The 27,477-nt window shown below is 43.0% G+C and overlaps 1 protein-coding gene and 1 long non-coding RNA gene across 5 annotated transcripts; one reads left to right on the top strand and one right to left on the bottom strand.

The window, feature by feature from the left end:
* Positions 1 to 462: 462 nt before the first annotated feature.
* On the top strand, positions 463 to 19,105 carry Wsb1 (WD repeat and SOCS box containing 1). Of its 4 annotated transcripts, XM_042691609.1 has the most exons (9): positions 463 to 770; positions 6,887 to 7,055; positions 8,205 to 8,473; positions 10,738 to 10,869; positions 12,873 to 12,973; positions 15,190 to 15,362; positions 16,221 to 16,334; positions 17,628 to 17,735; positions 18,010 to 19,105. In XM_042691609.1, the coding sequence occupies exons 1-9, from the start codon at positions 731 to 733 to the stop codon at positions 18,167 to 18,169; spliced, it is 1,266 nt and encodes a 421-aa protein (XP_042547543.1). In that variant the 5' UTR covers positions 463 to 730; the 3' UTR covers positions 18,170 to 19,105. The 4 variants fall into 4 exon arrangements, with proteins under 4 accessions (XP_042547543.1, XP_042547568.1, XP_042547562.1 ...); XM_042691634.1 differs by lacking the exons at positions 463 to 770; positions 6,887 to 7,055; positions 8,205 to 8,473; positions 10,738 to 10,869; positions 12,873 to 12,973 and adding an exon at positions 13,872 to 14,013; XM_042691628.1 differs by lacking the exons at positions 463 to 770; positions 6,887 to 7,055; positions 8,205 to 8,473; positions 10,738 to 10,869; positions 12,873 to 12,973 and adding an exon at positions 13,872 to 14,025.
* LOC122117798 lies at positions 4,313 to 13,843 on the bottom strand. The gene is made up of 3 exons (XR_006149237.1): positions 13,640 to 13,843; positions 9,857 to 9,861; positions 4,313 to 4,323 (listed from the first exon to the last, which is right to left on the bottom strand). It is a non-coding gene; the product is annotated as an uncharacterized LOC122117798 (long non-coding RNA).
* Positions 19,106 to 27,477: the final 8,372 nt, after the last annotated feature.

Raw genomic sequence — 27,477 nt, 5'->3', positions numbered from 1 at the left:
CATCCCATCTCTTTCATCCGTGTGATCTCCAGCTCCCCAGCACTGGGGGGGGAGGGAGGAAGGGATGGGTAGGGAAGTGGTCACGTCCAGTTACAAATCGTGCATCTTTTCTTCTTTTCAGTCCAGCTAGTTTAAATCCCACACACTCTTCCAGCTGTGGTCTAATCTAGATTACGCAATTCCCAGCCTGTCCTTTACAAGGACCCGTCGATTCGCAAAGGGCAGGTCGAGTGTACAGTCAGCCAGTCGGGAGGTCGCTCCCCAGCCGTCGGGCTCCTCCCGCCCGGCTGGCTTCCACCTCGGCCAACGCCCCCACCTCGGGACGAGGCCCGGAGCGCGGGCTTGGGCACGCACGTCGTGTGCGTCCAGGGGCTGGGCTACAGCCCCTGACGTCAGCGGCCACGCCCCCAGCGCTCAGCTATCCTTCGTGCCGCCCGCCATCTTGTCTCAGTGTCTCGCTGGCGGTCGACGGTCTTGGAACGTAGTCCTGGTCCGTGGTCGGGACGCCGCGAACCCCGGTTCTTTTGTCTGTGTTTGACGCCCTAGTTTGGTCCGTGACCTTCCGGAGCTTTCCGGAGGCAGCCAGCAGAAGCCGCAAGGGCCGCCCCACCCCTCCCGTCTCAGGGTCCCGGAGGGATCGAGCTCGGTCACGCCCCTCAGCCCCCCCCACACCTTTCCCCTTAGTCGTTGCGTCCTCGTCGCGTCTCCGGAATCAGACGGTGCCCCATAGATGGCCAGCTTTCCCCCGAGGGTCAACGAGAATGAGATCGGTGAGGAGAGTGGGGCGGTGGGTGAGTGCGCGTGGGGTGGCGGGGAGGGGAGCGTCCCGGAGTCGGGGGCCCTCGCGTGGGGCCTCCGCTGAGCAGGGGGACGGGGTCCCGCGTGGGTGCAGCCCGGTGTGCCGCGCGCTGGGCGCCCGGGGAGCGTCGTGTGGGACCTGGGCGCGTGCGGACCGGGGTGTGGGGCGAGCCGGGCGCCCACCCAGACCCGGCCTCGCTCCTTCTTCCTTCCTCCCACCTCCCCGCCCCCGGTACCCCGCGGTACCCCGGAGTTATCCACCATGACCGGCGCACGTCCTTTATCCTGGGGTTTCCTGGAGATCCCAGCTCCGAACTTGGGGGGGGGTCGGATGCCCCGCAAGTTTATGATGATGATGTGCGGGGCGGAGGAGGGAGGGAGGGAAGGAAAGTACAACTCGTGTGTTCTGAACTGCAGTTGGAAGCCTGGGCTTCTCCTCTAGGTCAACCTGAAAACAACGCAATATTTGAACAGCAACAAAAGAGAGACCAGGACGTTAAAGAGAAAAAGCCAAAGGTTTTAGGGAGGAAATTTTCAGAATGATCTTCCCCAGTACCTACGGGAGGAGGAGATGGTTGGGTGGAGGGGACACAAGTAAGGCCCCAGTACCCAAGAGCAAAGTCTGGAAAGGCTTTCTCCTAACCGGACTGATGGCCAGCTCTGCCACGCACCACGCCCAAAGAAAGAGCAGGCGATGGGGGTTCCAGGTTATGGTCCAGATCTGCCCGGGGACACTGTTTTAACACCTTACAGTAATTAAGTCCTCCAAAATTTGTTGGTGCAGTGCTTTGACCGATATGCTTAGTACACGCTGATGTCACTAGACTGGGTTAAATAAAAGTTGGCAGAGGACACTGAGCCAGAGAACCTCACCTGATCTTCAAGTTTATGGATGCTACTTTTACCAAATACTTGGAGCTGGTGTTTCCCGAAGTAGACAAAAGGGTTTGTCTTGTAGGCTGGTAAATCCGAACCGAATTTTGGACTTTTGTTCTTTTAAGGACAAGGTTCAATGTATGATTATTAGGTGACTTTGACCTTCGATTTAATAACTTTATTATTTACTTCGTTGTTATAGAGGTGATGTATGGAGGGATTACAATTACATGAGTCAGGTAATGACCACATTTCCTTTCTTGCAGTGTCTTCTATTCCCTCATTCTCTCCTGATCCCTCCCTCCTGTCTCCACCCATGAGTTGTAATTTCATCAATGTCCAGGGAGCAGCACTTTCTCACTGTTTTTCCCTGGAGTTCTGTACCCTCCCCCCTTCCCAAAGATATACACGTAAATACACATAGTAAGGTAAAGAAGACATAATCATCAAAAACTAAAAAAAAAAAAATAGCTGGGCTCACCCCTGTATTCCTAGCTTCTCAAGAGACGGAGATCTGAGGATCATGGTTCAAAGCCAGCCAGGGCAGGAAAGTCTGTAAGATTCTTATCTCCTATTAACCACCAGAAAACAGGAAGTGGTGCTGTGGCTCTTCTAGCTGAGGGATAGCGCCCAGGCCCCATGACCTCCCTCCCCCCCCCCCCAAAAAAAAAGACTTTTTTGCATATCTTGGAGTTGATTTCAGTATGTATATTTTATATCAATATGTAGAGGCACTTTGGCATTTGTGCCTTTGTTTCCTAAGAGTATTCTCTTTGGGTCTCACTGTGTATGTATCTAGAATCCTATGTAATTTTTCATATCCCAGTACATTCTAGATCTAGCTTCTGCATATTAGGACATGTGCTTTTTGGGTTGCTGTTTGTCTTTTTTTTGGGGGGGGGGGTCTGGTTGTGGGGCCTGAACTCTGGGCCTGGGTGCTGCCCCTCGGCTCTTCAGCTCAAGGCTAGCACTCTACCACTTGAGCCACAGCGTCACTTCCGGCTATTTTCTTTTTGCTTATGTGGTGCTGAGGAATCGAAACCAGGGCCTTAGGCATGCAAGGCAAGCGCACTCTACCACTGAGCCACCTTCCTAGCCCTGCTGTTTGTCTTTCTAAGCTTGGCTTACCTCACTTAACATGATTGGTTCTAGTTCCATACATTTCCTTGCAAGTGACATTGTTTTCTCTTTTTGTTGTTGTTGTTGTTGCTACTGGGGCTTGAACTATGGGCCTGGACACTGTCCCTGAGCCCTTCAGCTCAAGGCTAGCACTCTAGTGCTTGAGCCATAGTGCCACTTCTATTTTCTGAGTGGTTTATTGGAGATAAGAATCTCACAGACTAGCCAGGCGCTGGTGGCTCACGCCTGTAATCCTAGCTACTCAGGAGGCTGAGATCTGAGGATCACGGTTCAAAGCCAGCCCGGGCAGGAAAGACTGAGACTCCTATCTCTAATAAACCACCAGAAAACCGGAAGTGGCGCTGTAGCTCAAGTGGTAGAGCACTCGCCTTGAGCTGAAGAGCTGAGGGACAGCGCCCAGGCCCAGAGTTCAAGCCCCACGACCGACAAAAAAAAAAAAAGAATCTCACAGACTTTTCCTGCCCTGGCTGGCTTTGAACCATGATCCTCAGATCTCAGCCTCCTGAGTAGCTAGGATTACAGGCGAGAGCCAGCAGCACTTGGCTTTGTTTTGTATTTTTACTTCATTATGATAAACCTATCTTTTCTAAGGGGTGATAGAGCTTCTTAGCATACCTGCCTAAGGTAGACCCATCCATTAAGCATAATTTAAAAAGAATAAACAAAACTTTTTATTTTGCATTTGATGTGCTGTCTTCTTACTTCCTGGGTAATAATATAAGGCAAAAAGTTACTAGTTGAAGCCAAATGTCTGTAAATTTGTCCTTTTCTAAGCTTTTTTTTTGGGGGGGGGGGTCTGTCATGGGCCTTGAACTCTGGGCCTGAGTGCTGTCCCTCAGCTCTTCAGCTCAAGGCCAGCGCTCTACCACTTGAGCTACGGTGGCACTTCCGGTTTTCTGAGTGGTTTATTGGAGATAAGAGTCTCACAGACTTTCCTGCCGGAGCTGGCTTTGAATTGGCCATCCTCAGATCTCAGCCTCCTGTGTAGCTAGGATTACAGGCATGAGTCACAGGTGCCCAGCTTTTTTTTATTTTTAAACCCCAGTGTTTTGTTTCTTTGTTTTTGAAGTATCATTTGGATACAAGGTTAAACATTTATTGCTTTATGTAACTATCTATGAATAAGGACTTTCTTCCTTTTTCTTAGCATTAATTGTTGCCTTGCAGAATTTGGCTTCTCAAGTACTTACTGGAAGTAGAGGCTAGATTCCATGTGTGGTTAAATAATTCTATATAAAAAGACAACTGCATTGAGCTACTACACTTTCACAAAGCACTGCCACAGTTCCTCCCTTCGTATGAAATTGCATGAAAAAATGTGAAGGAGCTGGATCTGGTTTGTTTGGTTCTCATGTTTAGTGACTCATAGGTTAACTATGGAGCTGATACTGTCTGCTATTGTGTCATGGGGTCCATTTCCCAAGGCAAGCAGCCTTTCACTTACCCAAGTCATTAAATCAGGACTGGCACCAAAAACAATAGTAACTAGTGAAATGACCATGCATATGACTGTGAGCTTGGAAAAGTATAAAGAAACCTGGAACAACATACGCTTTCTGAAGTCATTTGTGTATTTAAAAATCATCCTGCAACCATCTGAGGTTCACCAGATGTGAGTTTTGTCTTGAAAGTCACGTGACTACCAGAAAAATTAATGTTAAGTTGACATATATAGAGTGGATGCCACTTTGATGAAGTCCATTACTAAGTGGAATTTATCCAGTAAAGTATGGTGAGATTAAGCTGGAGAATGGACTTAATTCTATGATCAAAGGAATGACTAGAAATAGTTTAGCCTGGCAAAAAGAATCTGTTGCTGATGTCGTGGCTGCTTTCCATATAAGTGTGTGTCATATAAAGCAGGATTATTAGGTTTATTCTCAATGGAATCAGGACTGAAGGGGTGGGAGGAAGCTTTTTGTGTCATTAAAAAGTAATTTCTGATAATTTTAGCTGTATTAAAATAGGTCTTATTTATGAATATCATAGAGAAGTTTTTATGTTTTAAGTTTTTAATCTTTTTTTTAAGACCTATACTCATCTGTTAATATATAAAAAATTGAGCAAGGGCTAGGAATGTGGCTTAGTGATAGAGTGCTTGCCTAGCTGGATGAACTCCTGGGTTCGATTCTTCAGAACCACATAAACAGAAAAGGCCCGAAGTAGTGCTGTGGCTCAAATGGTATAGTGTTAGCCTTGAGCAAAATAAACTCCAACAGTGCCCAGGCCCTGAGTTCAAACTCCAGGACTGACTGGCAAAAAAAAAAAAAAAAAAATTGAACAAGGAACATAAAATAAAGTCATTTAAGAATGGAATGTGAGGGCTGGGAAAGTGGCTGAGTGGTAGAGTGCTTGCCTTGCATGCATGAGGCTCTGGGTTCGATTCCTCAGCACCACATAAACAGAAAAAGCCAGAAGTGGCCCTGTGGTTTAAGTGGTAGAGCGCTAGCCTTGAGCTGAAGAGCTGAAGGACAGTGCCCAGGCCCAGAGTTCAGGCTCCATGGATGGTGTACATGAGCTTTGGTTGGTAAATACTGAGCATGTGTCATGGCAATTGCCGTACTAGCTGTGGATAGAATATACATTCAACTGCAAGTGATACTGAGAATACATTTTGGAAATGGGTGTTGCCTGCCTCTCCATCAACCCAGTTTTTGGTTTTTTTTTGGTTGTTGGTGATGGGTTTTTTTGATCAGTCATGGGGCCAAACTCTGGGCCTGGGCATTGTCCCTCAGCTCTTCAGCTCAAGACTAGCACTCTACCACTTGAGCCACAACACCACTTCTGGCTTTTTCTGCTTATTTGGTACTCAGGAATGGAACCCAGGGCCTCATGCATGCAAGGCAAGCACTCTACTGCTGAGCCACCTTCCCAGCCCACACCCAGTTTTCTTGAAACCTCTTTTTTTTTTTTTTTCCAAAGAAATCTCAGCAGGGCCCGTGGCTCATGCCTGTACTCCTATATAAGCCTAAGAGGCTAAGATCTGAGGATAACAGTTCAAAGCTAGTCCAGGCAGGAAAGTTCATAAAACTCTTATCTCCACCAGAAAACTGGAAGTGGCGCTGTGGTTCAAGTGGTAGAATGCTTGCCTAGAACTGAAGAGCTGAGGGACAGCGCTCAGGCCCAGAGTTTAAGCCCCACAGCTGACCAAAACACACAAAAAACCTTGCATAGGGAAATTTTAGGAAAATATCTTTGTGTGTGTGCCAGTCATAGGCACTGTCCTTGAGCTTTTATGTTCAAGGCTAGTGCTCTACCACTGGAGCCACAGCTTTACTTCTGGCTTTTTTAATAGCTAATTGGAGATACCATGAATTTTCTTGCCCAGTCTGGCTTTGAACCTTGATTCTCACTCAGTTGTCAGCCTCTTGAATAGCTAGGATTATACATGTGAGCCACCAGTGCCTGTCTAGGAGAATACCTTTACCAAAACATGAAAATAGTTATTTTAGAGGACTTTCATTCTGAATACTTTCACTAGAGGTGAGGGAAGTTTGTTTTGTTTTGTTTTTCCCTACCAAGGACCATTCTCAAAAAGAAAAAGGGAAGTGAAGGGCTGGAAACATGGATCAGTTGTAGAGTGCTTGCTTAGCATGCATGAAGCCTGGATTTTGATTCCTCACTACCACATAAACAGAAAAAGCCGGAAGTGGTGCTGTGTGTGGCTCAAGTGGTAGAGTGTTAGCCTTGAGCACAGAGAGGCTCAAGGACAGTGCCCAGGCCCTGAGTTCAAGCCCCAGGCCTGGCAAAAAAAGAAGAAAAGTGAAGACTGGAAGCATGGCTCAGGTGATAGAGCCATGGCAGATCTGAGGGTTGAAATCAACCTCAGCAGACGAATTCATGGGAGCCTTGTCTCCAAATTAATCAGTAAAAAGCTGGAACCAGAGGCGTAGCTTAACTGGTAGAGTGCCAGCCTTGAATGGAAAAGACAAGTGAGAGCAAGGCCTTGTGTTCAACCCCTAGTACCGCCACAAAGAAAAGAAGAAAAAAGAAAATCCGTGAATCGTGAAGTAATACACAGTCATTCTCTTTTGTTGTTATATATGATATTTTGTATTTTTTTGTCCTTTAGTGAGATTGCGTACCATAGGGGAACTTTTAGCTCCAGCAGCTCCTTTTGACAAGAAATGTGGTCGTGAAAATTGGACTGTTGCTTTTGCTCCAGATGGCTCATACTTTGCTTGGTCACAAGGCTATCGTACAGTAAAGCTTGTTCCGTGGTCCCAGTGCCTTAAGAACTTGTAAGTCCTACTTTAATTGTCCTACTTTTATTGTTAGCGGACCTTCATGTTATATTCATAGTCATTTAGGTCTAAATGTATGGGAAACTGATTATGATAATTGGGATTTTATTATCTTTGTGTATGCCAGTTTAGGAACTTGAACTAAAGGCCTACACACTGTTCTTTAGCTTTTTTGCTTAAGGCTAGCACTCTACTAGTTGAGCTGTAAGCTCTACTTCTGGTTTTTTGGTGGAGATGAGACACTCACAGACGTTCCCTGCCTGAGCTGGCTTTGAACCATGATCCTCAACTCTCAGCCTCTGGAAAGTGGCTAGGATTACAGGCATAAGCCACCTGTGCCCGTTTTTTTTTTTTTTCCCCCAGCCAAGAATTCCTAAGGTTTTTTTTTTTTTCTTCAAGGCTAGTACACGATCACTTGATCCACGGCTTCACTTTGGAATTTTTGGTGGTGAATTGGAGATAAGAGTCTCAGGGCTGGTTTTGAACAGATTCTCAGATCTCAACTTCTTGAGTAGCTAGGCTTCCAGGCGTGTGCCACAGAGCTTGCCCCCCCACTCCCTTTTTTTTTTTTGTCAGAGGGCTTGAACTCTGGGCTTGGGTGCGTTCAAGGTGAATGCTCTACCACTTGAGCCATAGTGTCACTTCCTGTTTTCTCGTAGTTCATTGGGTGCCAATGGCTCATGCCTGTAATCCTAGCTACTCAGGAGGCTGAGATTGGAGGATCATGGTTCAAAGCCAGCCTGGGCAGGGAAGTCTGTGGGACTTTATCTCCAATTAACCACCAGAAAACCAGAAGTGGTGCTGTGGCTCAAGTGGTAGAGCACTTGCCTTGAGCGGAAGAGCTTAGGAACAGTGCCCAGGCTCCATCACTGAAAAAAAAAAAGTGATTTTCTAAGATTTTTGGAGTTTTGCAGGTGTGTGTGTGTGTGTATTTTAATTATTAAACTTTATCTTAACTACTGAGAATTTGTATTAATGACCTAAATTTATTTAGTAGTTTCCACTTAGTTCAAATTACAGCTTTCCCATCTGTCTGTATGATTGTTTCTTTATTCAGTATCATTAAAGTTGTGTTGAAGTTATTTTAACAAACAGAATATCTACAAGAGTCTGGAGTAAAATTCACTTTTAACCTTTTCCTTTTAGTCTCTTGCATGGCACCAAGAATGTTACTAATTCAAGCAGTTTAAGATTGTCAAGACAAAACAGTGATGGTGGTCAGAAAAATAAGCCTCGTGAACATATTATAGACTGTGGAGACATAGTATGGAGTCTTGCTTTTGGGTCTTCAGTTCCAGAAAAACGGAGTCGCTGTGTAAATATAGAATGGCATCGATTCCGATTTGGACAAGATCAGCTTCTCCTAGCCACAGGATTAAACAATGGTCGGATCAAAATATGGGATGTATATACAGGTATGAGCTCAGTTTTTAAAGCAAACATGATTTTTTTTTATGAATCCGGCTCATAGGCATTGGAATATGAGTTCAGATCTTTATTTATTTTTTGGGTCCGGTCATGGGGCCTGAACTCTGGGCCTGGGCGCTGTCCCTCAGCTCTTCAGCTCAAGGCTAGCACTCTACCACTTGAGCCACAGCGCCACTTCCGGCTTTTTTCTTTTTGCTTATGTGGTGCTGAGGAATCGAACCCACGGCCTCATGCATGCAAGGCAAGCACTTTACCACTGAGCCACCTTCCCAGCCCGAGTTGAGATCTTTAATACATTGAGAAGCCACCTTCCCAGCCCCTAACTTTAGAAAAGCAATATAAAGTTCATACTACTTTTAATATGAGTACATGTATAAGGTAGAATTTGAGTTAATGATTATCATAGCAAGGTAGCTTCTTATATACTTTTTTAATGATAGCTTAGTCTTTTGAAGTAAATCATGTTTAAAGAATCATTAATCTCCAGAAGGTTTTAGTGACCAAAATCTAACTAGGTAGGTTGAAAGTTAATTCTTTGGGCAGTTCAATTAAAAAAAAAGTTTTTAAGCTGGTGGTGAATGTTTGATCCTTGGGCGGGAGGAAGATCAAGGACATGGGATAAAGCTCTTTGGGATAGTACTTGCCTAGTAGGCATAAAGCCTTGAGTTTCTGAGAGTGTGGCTTAGTGGTAGACTGCTTGCCTAGCATGCATAAAGCCCTGGGTTCCATTCCTCAGTGTCACATAAACAGAAAAAGCCAGAAGTAGTACTGTGGCTCAAGTGGTAGAGTGCCAGCCTTGAGCAAGAGCTCAGACAGTGCCCAGACTCTGAGTTCAAGCCCCAGAGCTGGCAAAAAAAAAACAACAAAAAAAACGGGCGGTGGTGGCTCATGCCTGTAATCCTAGCTACTCAGGTGGCTGAGATCTGAGGATTCAGGTTCAAAGCTAACCCGGGCAGGAAAGTCCGTGAAACTCTTATCTCCAATAAATGACCAGAAAACCGGAAGTGGCACTGTAGCTCAAGTGGTAGAGCCTTCACCTTGAGCTGAAGAGCTGAGGGCCAACATTCGGGCCCAGAGATATAAGCCACAGTTGGATTGTTGGGGGAAAATATCCAGGCAATAATTGTGGGTTTTCTAGTGAACAAAACTCCCTGCCAGGGCTGGGAAGATGGCTCAGTGGTAGAGTGCTTGCCTTGCATGCATGAGGCCCTGGGTTCGATTCCTCAGCACCACATAAACAGAAAAAGCCACAAGTGGTGCTGGGGCTCAAGTGGGTAGAGTGCTGGCCTTGAGCTGAAGAGATGAGGGACAGTGCCCAGGCCCAGAGTTCAAGCCCCATGACTGGGGGAAAAAAAAATACTCCCTGCCACTCCACCTCCCCTATCATGGGGCTTGACCTTCAGGCCTGGGCACTACCCCCTGAGCTCTTTTGTTCAAGGCTAGTGCTCTACCACTTTGAGCCACAGCTCCACTTCCAGTTTTCTGGTGGTCATGGACTTTTTTGCCTAGGCTGGCTTTGATCTTCAGCTCTTAGCTTCCTGAGTAGTTAGGATTTCAGGCATAATCCACCAGCATCCAACTTTGAACAAAACTCTTTAACAGGAGATGGTCCAGGAGTAATCCAAGGCCAAGGAAATACGAAGGGAATTTTTTTACCTTTTTTTTTTTTTTTTTTTTTTTAATCATACTGTAGGGCTGGGAATGTGGTTTAGTAGAGTGCTTGGCTAGCATGCAGGAAGCCCTGGTTGGATTCCTCAGTACCACATAAATAGAAAAAACTGGAAGTAGTGCTGTGGCTCAAGTGGTAGAGTGCTAGCCTTGAGCATAGAGAGGCTCAAGGACAGAGGACAGTGTTCAGGCCCTGAGTTCAAGCCCCAATCATATTGTAAACGATATGTGCTGTAAGAACATTTTTTGTCCATCATGGGGCTTGAAGTCGGCCTGGGCGCTGTCCCTCAGTTCTTCAGCTCAAGGCTAGCACTCTACCAGTTGAGTCACTTGAGCCATAGTGCTACTTCTAGATTTCTGGTGGTTTATTGGAGATAAGAGTCTCACAGACTTTCCTGCCTGGGCTGGCTTTGATGCTCAGTCCTCAGATCTCAGCCTCCTGAGTAGCATGGATTACATGAGCCAACAGTGCCCAGATTTTCTCTTTATTTTTAAAAAGTAGTTAGACTTCTGGCTTTCAAAAGTCAATTTTGGTAAAATATATTGTATATTAATATTGTCCTCTATATTTTCCCATATTTAGGAAAACTCCTCCTTAATTTGGTGGATCATACTGAAGTGGTCAGAGACTTAACTTTTGCTCCAGATGGAAGCTTGATTCTAGTTTCAGCTTCAAGAGACAAAACTCTCCGAGTATGGGACCTGAAAGATGATGGTATGTCTTTATTCTGAACTGTGAAAAGGGATTTGCTTCTTAATATTACTAGTGGGAAGTATGGGGATTAGACTTTAGAATGACATGTGGTCTGGGTGTGGTGCTAGTGTGATTCCAGCCCTAAGGAGGCTGAGGTAGGATGGTCACAAATTCGAGGCCAGCTTAGTCTACATAGACTATGTCTCAGAAAAATAAGACATGTAATCAAGATTTTCTTTTTTCTCTGTTGAATTCTTTGGCCTCTTTCCTATACAGATTAAAAACATAAATACAGTCAGATTGAGAGCCCAACAGTCTGATACTATTAAGAAATTAACCCGAGAGATTTGTATCTAATTGATAACAAATTCCAGGTCAGTTTTAGGGTTAAACATAACTGGTCTGTGTTAGTGTTCATTTATTTCACTTTATTGTGAGGTGGGTTATTAATTTCCTTGGTGAAATTTTAAGTTCATGATGAAGCAACAAATTTAGTAATCTAATGAAACTATTTGCATATCAGAATTTAAATAAGTTCTAATAAACATGAGTTAAGCTAGGTGAGTTGGCTACTCAGGAAATTCCAAGATCCTAGTTCAGTGTCAGCCTGGTCAGAAAAGTCTGAGATTTCATCTACAATTAAGCAGCAAAAATCCAGGCTGCAGGGCTAGGAAGGTGGCTCAGTGGTACAGTGCTTGCCTCAGGAAGACCCTGAGTTCAGGCATCGATGACCAAACATACAAAAAAATAGCTGTGGGGCTGGTGGCTCACACCTGTAATCCCAACTACTCTGGAGGCTGAGATCTGAGAATTGTGATTCGAAGCCAGCCTGGGTAGAAAGTCTGTGAGACTCTTATCTCCAAATAACCACCAGAAAACCAGAAGTAGGGCAGTGGCTCAAAGTAGTAGAGCACTAGCCTTGAGCTGAAGAGCTGAGGGACAGCGCCCAGGCTCAGAGTTCAAGCCCTCAAAAAATAAAAAAAAGACACAGAATATTAGGATGAAAAAGCATTTTGAAGATTTTCAGATCTTTAATGTTGGGGAATACTCTCAGTATCTCATTCGTGCTAGACAAGTACTCTTCTATTGAGCTATATTCTCTATACCCAGTTGTGGAATGTTCAAGTTATATCTTTCATTTGTAGAATAAGAAAATTGAACTAAATTCTGTCTTCAGGAGCCACAGGCATTTTGATAGAGGGCTAGATGTTAAATAGTTGATTAAGTTTTTTTTTAACTGGTTTTTTTTTTTTGTCTTCTTTTTTGGTACTGGGGATCGAACCCAGGACGTTGCGCTTGCTAGGCAAGCGCTTTGCCACTGAGCTACATCCCAGCCCAGTTGATTAAGTTTGTACACTATGCTGTCTCTCTGTCAAAGTAGTACAACATAAAAAATGGGGTTGGTTGTATTGTAGCAAAATTTTATTTACAAAAATAAGCAAAGCATGGGCTGGGAAGGTAGCTCAGTGGTAAAGTGTTTGCCTGGCATGACTGAGGCCCTGGGTTCGATTCCTCAGTACCACATAAGCAAAAAGAAAAAAACTGTGAAGTGGCGCTGTGGCTCAAGTGTTAGAGCGCTAGCCTTGAGCCGAAATGCTGAGGGACAGTGCCCAGGCCCAGAGTTCAGGCCCCACAACCGGACCCCCCCCCAAAAAAAAAAAAAAAAGGCAAAGCAGCCAGAGCCAGATGCTGGTGGCTCATGGCTGTAATCCTAGCAACTGAGGAGGCTGAGAACTAAAGATAACAGTTCAAAGCTAGCCAGGGTAGGAAAGTCCTGGAGACTCTTTATCTCCAAGGCTAAAGTACAAAGTACAAGCCTTGAGTATAAAAGCTCAAGGACAGCACCTAGGCCCTGAGTTCAAGCCCTAGGACAATCAACCAAAAACAAAAACAAAAAAGGCAGCTGGTATATATTGCCAACCTCTTTTACAAATACATTGTTTTTAACTATAAAATACTGCTATTTCGAAAGGTTTATCATTTAAGATGCATCTAAAATTGACCCAATACTCCTTTTCTCTTAGGAAACATGATGAAAGTGTTGAGGGGACATCAGAACTGGGTGTACAGCTGTGCATTTTCTCCTGACTCTTCTATGCTGTGTTCAGTGGGCGCCAGTAAAGCAGTATGTGTCAAAGTTCTTGTATATTTGTTGTGGATTGCATTATAATAATGTGTGTATAATCATTTTAAATCTTAAGTAACTGTTTAGCCTGCTCGGTGTCATGAATATCTTAAATTTTTATTTCATGATAGGGTACAATTTGCATGTAGGAAATTAAATGTTCTTAAGTGAGAAGTCAAATTGCTCTTAAAGATAATATTTGTATATTGAGGGTATGTCAAGTTTACTTTTTGTAAGATCTAGAAAGGCTTATATATGTGTTGTAGAAGAAATCTAGTCCATATGTTAAGACATTCCTTTTTGAAAGATCTAGAAAGGCTTGTATATGTGTTGTAGAAGAAATCTAGTCCATATGTTAAGACATTCCTTTGTTAATTTTCTTCCCTGGGTTTTTTGGGTGTTTTTTATCCAGTTTGCTGCTTTTGAATTTTGATTCCTAGCTTCTCCTGAACATTTAATGACATAATAGAAGTAGCATGCATATATGGTCTAGAGTAAAGTATAGATGAAAATTTAATATTGTCTGTTTTATATAGCATACCCAGAAACTTTAAAGTGACTCTTAGGAGGGTTATGCTTACAGTGAACAGTGAACTATTTTAGTTGTTTGCTAGCTCTTAGTGTTGGTTAAAGAATCTTAGTTTTATATTTTTATGGTCCAAATACATATACTTTGAGTTAATGGGGAGGTGGGGGGTGGAGGCTAGTTTAAATGCATTTTGTTTTGCCAAGAGATACGTTAGTTATAATAAATGTTGGAACTTTAGAACAGAATAATCAGTTTATTTAAAAATTATAAGAAGAACAAAGCTAGATGTTGACATTGCTATTTTAGGCTGTGTGTTTTCCATATGCTTCTTGCTTTCCCTGTCACAGGTGGTGGCAGCAATATTGGTGTGATTGAGGTTATGCTGGCACCACTCGCACACAGGCGCACAATGGTGTTAGCTGGGCAGAAAGAGTGGCATCTCTGGCTACCGGGCTGGGGGCGACCTTTACCATAGGATGAAGTAACCTTGCATTCGGCTGCAAGGTGTACTGTACGTACACAGGTGCTGGTCGATGTCCACTTTCTGCTTTTCTTTCTTTCTTTTTTTTTTTTTTTTCTTTTTAAGAATAATTTCCCCCATAGTAAAAACCCATTGACTCCTAAGTAAATTGATATTCCAATTTGATGGAATTAGGAGTCTGACAGTGAAACCACTTTAATGTAAAGTTACTGGTTTTCAAATGGTTTCTCTATGCTATTTTTTTTTAGTTCTTTAAGATGCTAGAAATACCTTAAATCTGACTCAATTTAAAATTTGTACTTGTTTTCCTTTGGAAATAATGTTTTGTCTGTGCAGAAAAAATAGCAAAAGGATTGCTTACTCCAAGGAGAGTAATTCTACATCTCCAAGCTTACATTTAATTACCAGCCTGAAGTAAAACATTTGAATACTAGTTAGGGCTATTCTGCACAGTTAACTACTGATGTTTCGATTCTGAAACTGTATATGAACTTGTTCTTAAGTAATTTAACTGTTTTGTATTGCAATTTGACTGATTGTAGTCAGTTTGGGGAAAAGTGGTAAATCTTTGTTCACAGAAATGTTGTAATTATATTAACAAAATAGCATTTTCATATTATAATGTGGTTTAACATCCTTATTTGCCAAAGTAATTTCATTTGGCTGTGAAAATTCTCTTTGCTTGCAGTATCTGTTTCTCTTCCTAGGCTCACGTTGGTGATCCAAGCGTATTGTAAACAAGTGATTATCTCAAAGGAGATGCCAATGGAGTAACAATTTGTTAACCTTACATTTTCTGTCTGTATATTTTTTAAAAAAAATTTGGTAGTTGCTGGAAAAAAAGAGAAAGGGGTTTGTAGTACTTAACCCTATTTGTTTCTGTATATCTTAGTTAATTAGTTTTTGGAATAAATGGATTTCAGTATAACTTTGGTTAAATTGCATTGCCTTTACATTTAGGCCTTTTTAAAATTAACATTTAACAGAAACATTTGAAGTAGAATTTGCATGTCTGCTTTAATTAACTTAAAGATTGATTTAATCTATGACACTGAGCATATTCTTTAAATTACTCATAATTTAAAATGTTTAATTTAAACTCGTAATTTATGTTTAATGTAATCTTAATTATCAGTGTAGTTTAAATGTACTATTTGGTCCTCTGTGAGTCTAAATGAAGCTATAACATTTACCTTTTTATTGCAGGTTTTCCTTTGGAATATGGATAAATATACCATGATACGAAAACTAGAAGGACATCACCATGATGTGGTAGCTTGTGACTTTTCTCCTGATGGAGCATTACTGGCTACTGCATCTTATGATACTCGAGTTTATATCTGGGACCCACATAATGGGGACATTCTGATGGAACTTGGGTGGGTATATCATGAATTGTTTTATCGGAAATATCATTGGGATCACTGTGGCCTTTAAGAAGTATGAATAATTAGAATCACATATGAAACCTAAAATTACACTTGATCATAATTAAACATTTGTTATTGAAAATTAAATTTGGCTCTCATAATACAGGGTTTTTTCCTTTGTGGGGCTTGAACTTAGGACCTGCGGGCTGTCCCTGAGCTCTTTCCCCCTCAAGGCTAGTGCTCTAGTTGTTAATCGGAAATAAGAGTCTCAAAGACTTCCCTGCCTGGGCTGGCTTTGAACCATGATCCTTAGAACTAAGTCTCCTGAGTAGCTAGGATTACAGGCGTGACCTGCCCAGGCAGGTTTGCTATTTAATAATACCCAATTCTGGAGAAACGATAATTAATATTTTAGAGTTTCATGTTGAGGGAAAAAAAAATAATTAAAATCCAAGTTGGATTTAATTGTGTGTGTACCAGTCCTGGGGCTTGAACTCAGCCTGGATGCATTACCTGAGCTTTTCTGCTCAAAGGCTAGTGCTTGAGCCACAGCTCCCCTTCCAAAATTTTTTGCTAGTTAATTGGGAGATAAGAATCTTTCCTGCCTTTACTGTCCTTGAACCTCAGTGCTCAAATATCAGCCTCCTGAGTAGCTAACATTACAGACATAAGCCACAAACACCCACCATTGAACTTAATCTTAGTAGTTCTTTCCAAGTACTGGCATTCAGTGTGGATATGTTAGCTCTACTTTGTCTTCTCAGTTGTATTAATTAAGGCCATTAGTCTTACTCAAAGTCAAATGTACTTTGTACCTGGGTAATTTTCCTTCTTAAAGTGATTGTCAAGACATGTATTTGACTTTAGGCACCTGTTTCCCCCACCTACACCAATATTTGCTGGAGGAGCAAATGACCGATGGGTACGATCTGTATCTTTTAGTCATGATGGACTGCATATTGCAAGCCTTGCTGATGACAAGTAAGCATGAATTATTTATTCACTTTCTTTTCTTTTTTTTTTTTTTTTTTTTTTTGCTAGTCCTGGGGCTTGAACTCAGGGCTTGGGCACTGTCCTTGATCTTTTTCTCAAGGCTGACACTCTACCACTTGAGCCACAGCACCACTTCTGGTTTTGTCTGTTTATGTGGTACTGAGGAATAGAACCCAGGGCTTTATGCATGCTAGGCAAACTACTACTAAGCCACCTTTCCAGCCCCTTATTATTACTTTGTGTAAGTATATATGTGCTGGTTGTAGGGCTTGAATTCAGGGCCTGGGTGCTATCCCTAAACTTTTTGCTGAGCCATACCTCCACTTCTAGCTTTTTGGTGGTTAATTGGGGTTAAAAATCTTACAGATTTTTCTGCCTGCCTGGCATTGAAGTGCGGTCCTCAGATAGCAGCCTCCTGAGTAGCATGAGCCACCTGCAGTGCCCAGTATTATTACCTTCAGGATTGCATTTCATCTCTCTCTCTCTTTTTTTTTTTTTTTTTGCAGAGATGGGGCTTGAACTCAGGGCTTGGGCACTGTCCCTGAGCTTCCTTTGCTCAAGGCTAGCACTCTACCCTACCACTTGAGCCACAGTGCCACTTTCGGCTTTTTCTGCTTATGTGGTGCTGAGGAATTGAACCCAGGGTCTCATGTATGCAAGTCAAGCACTCTACCACTGAGCCACCTTCCCTGCCCCCCTAGTCTGTATTTAATATAGCAAACTGGGTTTAAATGTGCCTTCCTCTAGATAAGACCTTAGGAGATGGTGTGACTAGGAGAGAGTAAAACAGATTCTCCTATTTTCAATGTAAGAAGTTAGTGAATGCTTGTAGTTTTGCATATTACATACAGGCTGGATTCTGGAAAGGAAGGACAGTTATATCTTCTTGGACTTAATTCAAATTACCAACTGGTATAGTCTAAACTGTTTTATAAATCAGGTTACTACAATTGCCTGTTGGAGTGATGTGTGTTTTGTGCCTTGAACGTGGCATTTTTTGCTTTTAAAAATTTGTTTTAGGTGTGGAAAGGTGGGTCAGTGGTAGAGTGCTTGCCTTGCATGCATGAGGCCCTGGGTTTGATTCCTCAGCACCACATAAGCAAAAAGAAAAAGCCGGAAGTGGCGCTGTGTCTCAAGTGGTAGTGTGCTAGTCTTGAGCTGAAGAGCTAAGGGACAGCGCCCAGGCCCAGAGTTCAGGCCCCACGACTGGACCAGAAAAAAAAGGAAAAAAGTTTGTTTTACTCTCAGATACTTATTAAAATACTTTGATTTCCTTTCCAGAATGGTGAGATTCTGGAGGATTGATGAAGATTGTCCAGTACATGTTGCATCTTTGAACAATGGTCTTTGCTGTGCCTTTTCCACTGATGGCAGTGTTTTAGCTGCTGGGTAAATAAATATGTTTGTCTTTTTTCTTCAAGGAGCAAGTTAAGGTGGCTTTAGGTGAGGGATCCAGTAGTTTATTGTCAGTAAATCTAGCATAAGTGCTTTTATAAAGTCTGTTACTGCCTTGTCATAGAATGCATCATTGGATAGTTCTCCTTAATTAGAGTTTAAGGTGGAAGTTGATTCTGACATATAGCCTTGGATATGCTTTCTTCAACTGTGGGTATATTGCATGGACTTGAGTGACTGAGCTTGTGGTTTTTTTGTTTCTGTTTAGAACACAAGATGGAAGTGTGTATTTTTGGGCTACTCCAAAGCAAGTCCCTAGCCTTCAGCATTTGTGTCGCATGTCAATCCGCAGAGTGATGCCCACTCAAGAAGTTCAGGAGCTGCCAATTCCTTCCAAAGTTTTGGAGTATCTCTCCTATCGTATTTAAAAGACAGCCTTCCCTACTTGTAGGGACTGACAGAATATATTTTATACAAACCTCAAGCTTTACTGACTTCTGTGTCTGGTGTTAAACATTCAAAAGATTTATTTAATTTGATACATTCTTCTGCATTTTCATTAGTTGAACTTCAAAAATGTTATTTATAGACCATAGAAATATTTCTGGACATATCAAATGTAATTTTTTAAGACTGTGAAAACATGCATATATGTATATATTTAGACACAAGCTGCTATGTGTTTGATAGACCCTTTTGCTTTTTGAGTTTGGAATTCTGACCTGTATATACTGCTTCAGTGGAGCCAAAAATATTATCTGTTGTAAAGTGTAAGGAATTTTTTTTTAAATTTGGGACACTGAGATGATAATATTGACATAAAAAAGCTCAATGGCTTCATATAAAATGGATTGGGGAGGGTGGGTCAGACTGACCTGGCAGGTGTGAGACAGTTATTATATAGGGAAAGGACTTTATTTTCCTTAGGATTGGTGTGTCATGAGTAGAATTCAGTTACCACTTTTTTTTTTTAAGCTAAGCTATACTAGAAAAAGGGTATTTCCCCCCATCCTGCCCCCCAGTACTGTGGGTTTTAATCTTGGAAAGCTATCTTACTACCTTCCTTACCCCTGTGGTATAAAGTATTACACTTTTTTTTTTGACAATTTGAAGAATATACCTACTGTATTATTGCTAAATATTTTGTTTATACTAAGGGACAATTGTTTTAAAAACATGTTTTGTTGTAATACTGAATTTTTGCAGAAAATGATATTGGTAACTGGCCAAAGAGAAGCAATACCTATGTTAGCAATAGCTATGTTTGCCTTCTGTTATTTATCATATCTGCAGATATTAAGAATGTATGCATTGTATAAAATGCTTGATTCTACTTTTTTTTTATTAAAGACTTGTAAGCACCACCATATTGTGATTTTTTTTTTTTTATTGTAAAGGTGATATACAGAGGATTACAGTTACATAAGACAGGTAATGAGTATATTTATCTCCATTGTGTATATCTTACAATTAATGGAATACTGAGTAGATGGAGCCACAACCGTGATAAAGAAACAGCAGTTCATTCAGTGTTTTCTGAATGAACAACAAACAGCCTTTATATTGCTATGTCCTGAAAAGTCTACTGTAGTAAGGTTTAGTACTACTATAGAACAAAGTAACTTCCAAGAAAAAAAAAAGTCACATAGGGAAACTAGTACCTTTTCTTCTAAAGGTTTGGATGGGCGGGTAGGGTTACTGATATTTGAGTAGTTTGTACTTGCTAGATAGATTTAGCACTTAAGCTGTTCCTCCAGCTCAAAACTAACCTAGTTAAAGTAGATGTAAAAAAAGTGGTGTGGGTCCTTTCTAAGGGCAAAACCCCCCCAAAATTTGTATTAGCCATGTATGATCTTCAAGACTTGATTGTTTCCACTAAGAACTTCAAAGTTCTCAGGTTGGTTAGATTAAGGGATTTAAAAAAGTATATGGAGGTGATTCTAAATTTGAAATCCAGGAGGAAATCTGCCCAAGTAATTTGCAGGTTGTCTGTCTATATTTTACAGAAAGAAACACAAAAAGCATCTTTAAATCTTGTAATTTTTACAGAATTTTCAGTTTGTAATATATCTGCCTTGTAGTTTTAAAATAAGTCATTACTTATTCTTTACCGGTACAACAATAAAGTGTTTTTGTTTTGCCAGCTCTGGGGCTTGAACTCTGGGCCTGGGCGCTGTCCCTGAACTGCTTTTGCTCAACGCTAGCACTCTACCACTTGAGCCACAGCACCACTTCCTTTTCTGTTTATGTGCTACTGAGGAATCAAACCCAGGGTTTCTATGCATGCTAGACAAGCACTCTACCACTAAGCTACATCCCAGCCCTCCAGTCAGTCCTTATTGGGAGGCACATTTTCAGAGTTGGCCATGATAGTTGGCAAACTTCCTTTGTGAAAAACAGGGTGGTATATTTTAGTACCCTGTAAGGGTGCACATTAAAATGTCTCCCTAGGGGCTGGGAAGGTGGCTCAGTGGTAGAGTGCTTGCCTTGGCATGCATGAGGCCCTGGGTTTGATTCCTTGACACCACATAAGAAAAAGCTGGAAGTGGCACTGTGGCTCAAGTGGTAGAGCACTAGCCTTGAGCTGAAGAACTGAGTGACAGTGTCTAGTTCAGGCCCCACAATCGACTGGAAAAAAAACGATGTCTCCCTACTCTGCACAGTGAAATCACTTTTGAGACCTGTAACAGTCTTAGGTTAATTAAGTATATAATCCTTGAAATTCCTGCCTGCTTGTTACCGAGATAAAGTTGGATTCAGCTGGTTTGCACTGCCCTCAGGGTATCAAGTCCTAAAAAGGGTGAACTAGCCAGCTTTGTCCCCCAGCTCTTTTGTTCAAGGCTGTCATTCTACCACTTTGAGCCACAGCAGCACTTATAGTTTTCTGGTGGTTAATTGGAGGTAAGAGTCTCACAGCCAGGTTGGCTTTGAACCACAATCTTCACATCTCTGCCTCCTGAGTAGCTAGGTATAGGCGTGAGCCACTGTCAGCCAGCTAGGCAGCTTCTTGGTTGAGACAGAACTCAGGATTGTCAGCACAAGGATAGGTAAGATACAAAGCATGAAGTTAAAACACTAGCTCATAAGTCAGAATGCAGATGTTGAACCTAACCTCTGTATTCCATCACAGTGAAGGTTTGTGAAAGCATTTTATTTTCCTTTTCAGAGCTGAGGACTGAACTCGGAAGTGTTCTTCAACTGAGCTGAATCCTAGCCCTATAAGAGCATTTTATTTATCAAGTCTTTTTCACTAAGTTCTGGCCTTTTTTTTTTTCCCCCTTAATTTTGGTGAAATCCTAGTAAAGTTTGTGACTCAAGTATAATCTCAGCAGCTGTTGAAAAAGCCAGAGAAAAGCTACTATGTTGTAGACTTGAGTGTTGGTCCCCATTTGCTGCCAGTGTAATCCTGTATGTATGGACTTAGGGGATGGGGCTTCTAAAAGGTGACCAGGTTCTTGAACGTGGAACCTCAGTGGGATTAACACTTTCATAAAAGGACTACCCAGAGAGCTCTGCACACTTCAAGGATGCAGTAAGAAGGTGGCAGACTGGTGAGTGGCAGAAGAGTGCTCTCACCAGAACCCAGCTGATCTCAGACTTCCAACCTCCAGAACAGAAATCTTGTTCATAAACTGTTTAGTTTACAATACTTAAGACCGACACTATAGGACCAGCAGCAATGCCTCCCTAAAATGAGTGAAGTTGGCTGTAAGCTCTGCTAAAGTAGAGCTCAGAGATACCATTTGCATTTATTATACCACTGGGCTCTCCACCTCTGAAATTCCTAACCTTTGGTAAGAATCATAGCTTTCCATTTTCTCTTGGATTATGTTAGTGGAGCTCAGAAGAGATGAAACATCCCTGTGGGCTTTCTGGGTTTGAGGGTGTCAGGCAGTACCCTACCTTCCAATTAAAGGCTGTTCCCCACTCCCTATTACATGACACCAAACTGGTTTTTACTTGTTTCACTCTATTTCATGAGATGCCCAGTTTTGTATTTATGACCCCATTACTTAAGTGGTTTCTTCCCCCTACCTCAAATTCCACTACACTTCTTTCCATGCCCTTCCTTGTCCTGTTGCTAGTTAATCATTCTTCAGTTTGATGCCTTTTGGAGAAGGCAAATTCCTTAGACTGGAGGGGATCCACAGCCTCTCTCACAGGGCTCTTACTGGCTGGGATTTGGGTCATCAGCCCCTGGCCTGCAGGTGAGCGGGTATCACTGAGCTGAGTCTTTCCCAGTTTGTACTGGGTGGAGAGAGAGCACAGTTCCCCCAGGCCGAGTCACAGGGCTCCCTCTGGCTCAGGCAAGCCTAGGCTTGGCTGTCTGACTTCTCATCAGGCAGGTGGGTGTGCATATAGTAAGGTGGCTGGGATCCAAGTCAGGAAGTGCTGCCCAGAGGACATTGCAGAGGTGTCAGCTGAGGCTGCACTCCTAGGAAAGACCTGGGAGATTGCTGGCTTGGCTGCTTAATGGCTTGCAACATTAAGAGCTTTGGTAGAAAAATGTCATAATGTCTCTTCCAAGCCCAGTGTTTAGGTTTTACTGCATATCTGTACAGCATTAGGCACTTGACATTTGTCATTCCATTTGTGGAGTGTTGACCATATGCTCACCACTGTCCTTGGTGGTTTTCAGAGGAATGGTGATGTAGCACAAGCCACTTCGTAGTTGGGGCAATTACAGAGAGCTCAACTCCCGAAGGTGAACAGGTATGAGATGATAATACCAGTATGAGATGATAATCTCCAGGCAGAGAAGAGGCTCTTCGGAGCCCTGGTTTCTCTCTCTCTTGGCCATAGGGCACTGGAGATTACAAAGGAAATACTTGATCAACCTCAGACTCCTAAATGAGTCCCTGCCAGTCTTTGCCAATGCCCTGGGGCCAGCCATGCTGTTAGGCTAATTCTTGCCAAGCACACCTTACTTCTCACTGATTCATTTAAAAAAAAACTAACAGGAGTGACTCTAAATATAATTTGATCATTGGAAAACACACAGACAAAATGACTATTGTGCCCTGTTCTCTGCCCATTGCCTGGGAAAATTACACTGCAAGTTAGTCTTTTCCTCCACACTGTTCTTAAACAAATCATTTTAATTGCCCTTGTGACAAGTCCAACTCAAACCAGCTGTAGCAGGATGTAGCAGAGCAGTTCCTTGGAGGTGTGACAAGTCAGCTGGCTTTGTAGCTGGGGTTGAAACTCAACTAGAGGTTGGATCACTGGCCAATGGAGCACCTTCTTCCAGCTGTGAGGACAAGGTTGGTCTCACTGGGGCTGACCTGGCCACAATACCAGCCAGGATGGCACTGGGTCAAAGTTCTAGAGGCTGACAGGACTGGATATTAGAGCCCATAGCAGGGTAAAGCTCAAGTCATTCTTGTCATATTCACTGATTAAAGTTATACTTTAATCTCACTAACGTGATCATCTCTGAAACTGGAATATGTTTTATAATGAAGATTTAGAAACCTTTTTTGGGCAGTACTAAGATTTGAGGTCAAGGTCTCATGCTTGCAAGGCTGGTGAAATATCATTGAGCCACACCTCCAGCTCCTTAAAAAAATCTTTTTCTTCAGTGGTGCTGGCTAAGATTGTACATTATCTGTAGTGGTACTAATAAATGAGAGATACCAGCAAATTTACCTATAACTGAAAGGTCACATTCAATATCAAAAGTAAAAGAGGCCAAAAATAAGCACTGAACTGTAAGGTAGGATGGGGTAAGTGGATAGGACATCAATTAGCTCTTTCTGGAAACAACCACAATGATAACCAAGCAGAATATATTCAAATTGAGCAACAAGCCAGGTGTTACTGGCTCACACCTGTAATCCTAGCTACTCAAGGAAGCTGAGATCTGAGTGTTGTGGTTTAAAGCCAGACCAGGCAGGAAAGTCTGTGATGCATTTATCATCACCAATTAACCACCAGAAAGCTGGAAACAGTAATGGCGCTGTGCCTTGAGCAAAAGAGCTGAGGGGTAGCACCCGGGCCCTGAGTTCAAGCCCTATGACTGACAAAAAAAAAAAAAAAAGTAAAGATAAAGCCATAGAGAGAGAACAGAGCAAATTGCAGAGTGATTTTATCATGATTATATCAGTATGGGTTTATACCTCTTAGCTGTGTGAGTTGGAGAGAATTAAACGCTTGGATTATTCAAAGATTTTGCAGCAAACATTTTTTTTTGTCAGTCATGGGGGCTTGAACTCAGGGTCTGGGTTCTGTCCCTGAGCTCTTTTGCTCAAGGTTAGTGCTCTACCACTTTGAATTACAACACCACTTCCAGTTTTCTAGTGTTAGAGTAAGAGTCTCACAGACTTTCCTGCCCCAGCTGGCTTTGAACTGGGATCCTCAGATCTCAACTGAGTAACTAGGACTACAGGCGTGAGCCACCAGCACCTGGCAAAACCAAACTTTTAAATACTAGAGACAAATTGAGGCTTCTAATGGAAAAGACACACGGTACTTGCTTTCCCATCCATTCTGACTGCATCCTCTGGGGCCCTAGATGTGATCCATTCTACCTCTCTGCCTGAGTCCTGATGGCCATATTTCCTGGCACATGCTTGGCTCTTCTGAGCCTCAGTGTGTTCATCTGTAATGCAGGCTGTTTCAGATTCTCAGAAGTGTAGGAAAGGAGAGTCAAAAGCCAGCAGAACGCAGCCCAAGGAAACCCTGGCAATCCAACTCCATACCACCAAAATATCCATTCGATACTCATTCAGTTCACAAGGGCAGCTGAGGAGAAAAGAGGCAGGAAAGATGATGGCTTAGAAGACTGTTTCTTCTGGACCCATTCCTCTCTTCCACCTCACTCCTCCCACTGGGTCTAGTCTCTCCAGCCATTTCCAGCTGTGCACATCTGGTGCCTGCAGGCTGCATCCACCAAGCTTCACTGAGGCCTAGCAGCTCATTACGTTGTCACAGGAAGATAGATGAGAGCTTCTCTCAGCTTCCATGCAAAATCTCAGGTTCCTGAGATCCATTCATGAAAATCATTTCAGGTATCTCAGAAAGGAGAGCCTCATGGGGGAAAAGTTTTAGCAAAGGTTTATGTTAGGATAACAGGGTCAAAATAGGGAAAGAGAAACATTTTATGTTGTTCCCCTTCCTTCCCCCCCCCCCCCCCCCCCGTTCCCTTTGTAGGCAATAGGAGCTAAAGACTCAAGATAGAAGTTCTTTTTTTTTTTTTTGGGGTTAGTCATTGGGTCTGAACTCTGGGCCTGGGCACTGTCCCTCAGCTCAAGGCTCAAGGCTATCGCTCTACCACTTGAGACACAGCACCACTTCCGGTTTTTTCTGCTTATATGGTAATGAGGAATCAAACCCAGGGCCTCAGGCATGCAAGACAAGCACTCTACCACTGAGCCACCTTCCCAGGCCCAAGATAGACACCTTTGATATTCATTAGAAATGATATAATTTCCCTGTCCCCTCAATCTAGCTAGCCTGCCTCATCAACACCTTTGGGCCAGATGACAAAAATAGCCTCTTTGTTAGAAAAAGTGAGACTTTGAGGATAGAGCCTTAGACATTTTTAGAACAGAGGTAGAAGCTGAGCGGAGACAGAGTGGGTTTGGGCAGGCACAGCTGGCAGGTGACCTTTGCAGGCTGGCCAGGAACACTGACCCTGGGCACAAAACAGCAGAATGGGGGGTGGGGGGCAGCAGGTGCTGACAGAGCAAAGACCACGAGAAAGGAGCCCATCACAGGTCTGACACAGGGTTCGATTACTGGGTAATCTTTTCTTTTCACCATTCTCCCATTTTCCCTTGCCTGCCTTCCTGACCAAGCACCCTCCATGGTCAGCACATGCCCTGAAAATGCCTGGTTACTTAACGATAGTGAGTTTCTGTGAAAAACAAGATATTAGACCCAGCAGGGCCAGGCCAGTTCAAACCAACGTGGTTTCTGTCCTGACTGCTGGTTGTCCTGTTTTATTACTGAGACTGAATGAAGAGACCCGGCTCTTCCCAGAGTACTGGGGCCAGGGTTAAGCACAGCTAAGCACTGATGAACACTGTTAAAGTTATTGAGAATGAAAGCTAAGCCTTCCATAAGGTGTTTTTTTTGTTGTTGTTGTTATTTTGATCATGGGGCTTGAACTCAAAGCCTGAGCACTTTCCTTAAGGTTTTCCAAAGCTAGTGATCTACCACTTTGAGCCACAGTACCACTTCTATTTTTCTGGTGGTTGAAGATAAAAGTTTCCTGGACTTTCCTGTCCTAACTGGCATGGAACAATAATCCTCAGATCTCAGCCTCCTGAGTAGCTAGGATTACAGGAATGAGTCACTACCACCTAGCTCTCTATGAAGCTTTTATTCTGCAGACACCCTTTAATGTTCTGTAAATGAATGATGCTAACTAGGCCAGACAGCTGGTTAGCGTCCCTCACTCCCAGAGAAGTGTTTTTCAGGTTTGTTAGGAAAACAAAAACAAAAACACCATAGAAGATATTGAACTTCAACTTCCCATGAGCTCAGCCCTACAAATGAAAGCTGCACATGATCAGGAAAGTCTTGTCTAGCCAGGTCAGCCTTTCCAGAATTGTGGTTTCTGCTGATCAGTTCACTTCTTGAGCCAGCTCAGTGACACCCTTCTGTGCAATATTGGGCCTGAATAAAGGCTTCTGGCTTTCCTTTGCTTGCATGCGGTGCTTATCCTGGGAAGGAAGCGAGAGCTGAGCAGATAACAGGAAGTGGTGACCGCAGTGGCCATCACAGCAGCCTTGCATGAAAATGACCAGCCGTGGAAGAGGAGATGAAGTTCTGTGGAACTTCAGGCCCCAGTCACTGAAGGAGTTTGGGAGACCTGCCAAAGCCTGAGAGCAGAGGATCCTGACACCCACAGCTAGGGAGCTGCTATTAAGAGCCAAGGCTTCTCAATACCCAGAGACTGAGAGCCACAACACAGGCCATCGTCCGCTGCTGCCCATGCTAGATGCTGTGACAAGCCCATGAGGGAAGGGCCCCTAGAGCCAAGGCCACAGCAACAAGCCTCTGACCTTACAGCTGCGAGGGTCCAACTTCTAGGGTTTGAAGCTGTAAGTTTAAGGAGCCTCTGGGTCTGTTAGTCCAGTTCATGAGCCCTTAGCCCTCAAGGGCTAGGTACTGCCAACTCAGGAAGCCACCCTTTGCCTATTTGAAAGTTGCATGGACAAAGTACCCCAGGCAGCTGCTGTAATATATCTCCAGAGTAAATTTCCTACCTACACCAAGGCAGCTTACAATTTCCACGACAATCCCCCAGGACTGGTCAAATACCCCTAAATAGAATTCACACACACACACACACACACACACACACACACACACACACACATATAATTTTTTTTTTTTTTGGTGTATGTGTTTTTTTGCCAGTCATGGGGCCTGAACTCTGGGCCTGGGCACTGTCCCTCAGCTCTTCAGCTCAAGGCTCGAGCTCTACCACTCAAGCCAGAGTGACACTTCCTGCTTTTTCTGCTTATGTGGTGCTAAGAAATCGAACTCAGGGCTTCATGCATACAAGGCGAGCACTCTACCTCTGAACCACCTTCCCAGCCTCTATATAATGTTTTTATTGTAAAAATACTATACAGAGGGGTTACAGTTACATGAGTAAGGTAATGAGTACATTTCCTATTGAGCATTGTTACCCCCTCCTTTGTTTTTCCCCTACCATCCCTTCCCTAACCCCCCCCCCCTCCCAAAGTTATAAAGTTCATTTTCAACATAGTGTCTTGTATAA

Source organism: Dipodomys spectabilis, unplaced genomic scaffold (genome assembly GCF_019054845.1).
Source record: "Dipodomys spectabilis isolate Male_0828 unplaced genomic scaffold, ASM1905484v1 ptg000004l, whole genome shotgun sequence".
Classification (NCBI taxonomy): Eukaryota; Metazoa; Chordata; class Mammalia; order Rodentia; family Heteromyidae; genus Dipodomys; species Dipodomys spectabilis.
The sequence above is the reverse complement of the archived record's forward strand: the minus strand, read 5'-3'. Positions and strand labels throughout refer to the sequence as shown.

What these genes read in the sequence shown, in the direction of transcription:
- Wsb1 (XM_042691609.1), top strand. Translation starts at nt 731, where the DNA reads ATGGCCAGCTTTCCCCCGAGGGTCAACGAGAATGAGATCG. An exon ending in TCCCAGTGCCTTAAGAACTT is followed by an intron (nt 7,056 to 8,204) that starts GTAAGTCCTACT and finishes TTTTCCTTTTAG; the next exon opens with TCTCTTGCATGGCACCAAGA. An exon ending in CAGTGGGCGCCAGTAAAGCA is followed by an intron (nt 12,974 to 15,189) that starts GTATGTGTCAAA and finishes TTTTTATTGCAG; the next exon opens with GTTTTCCTTTGGAATATGGA.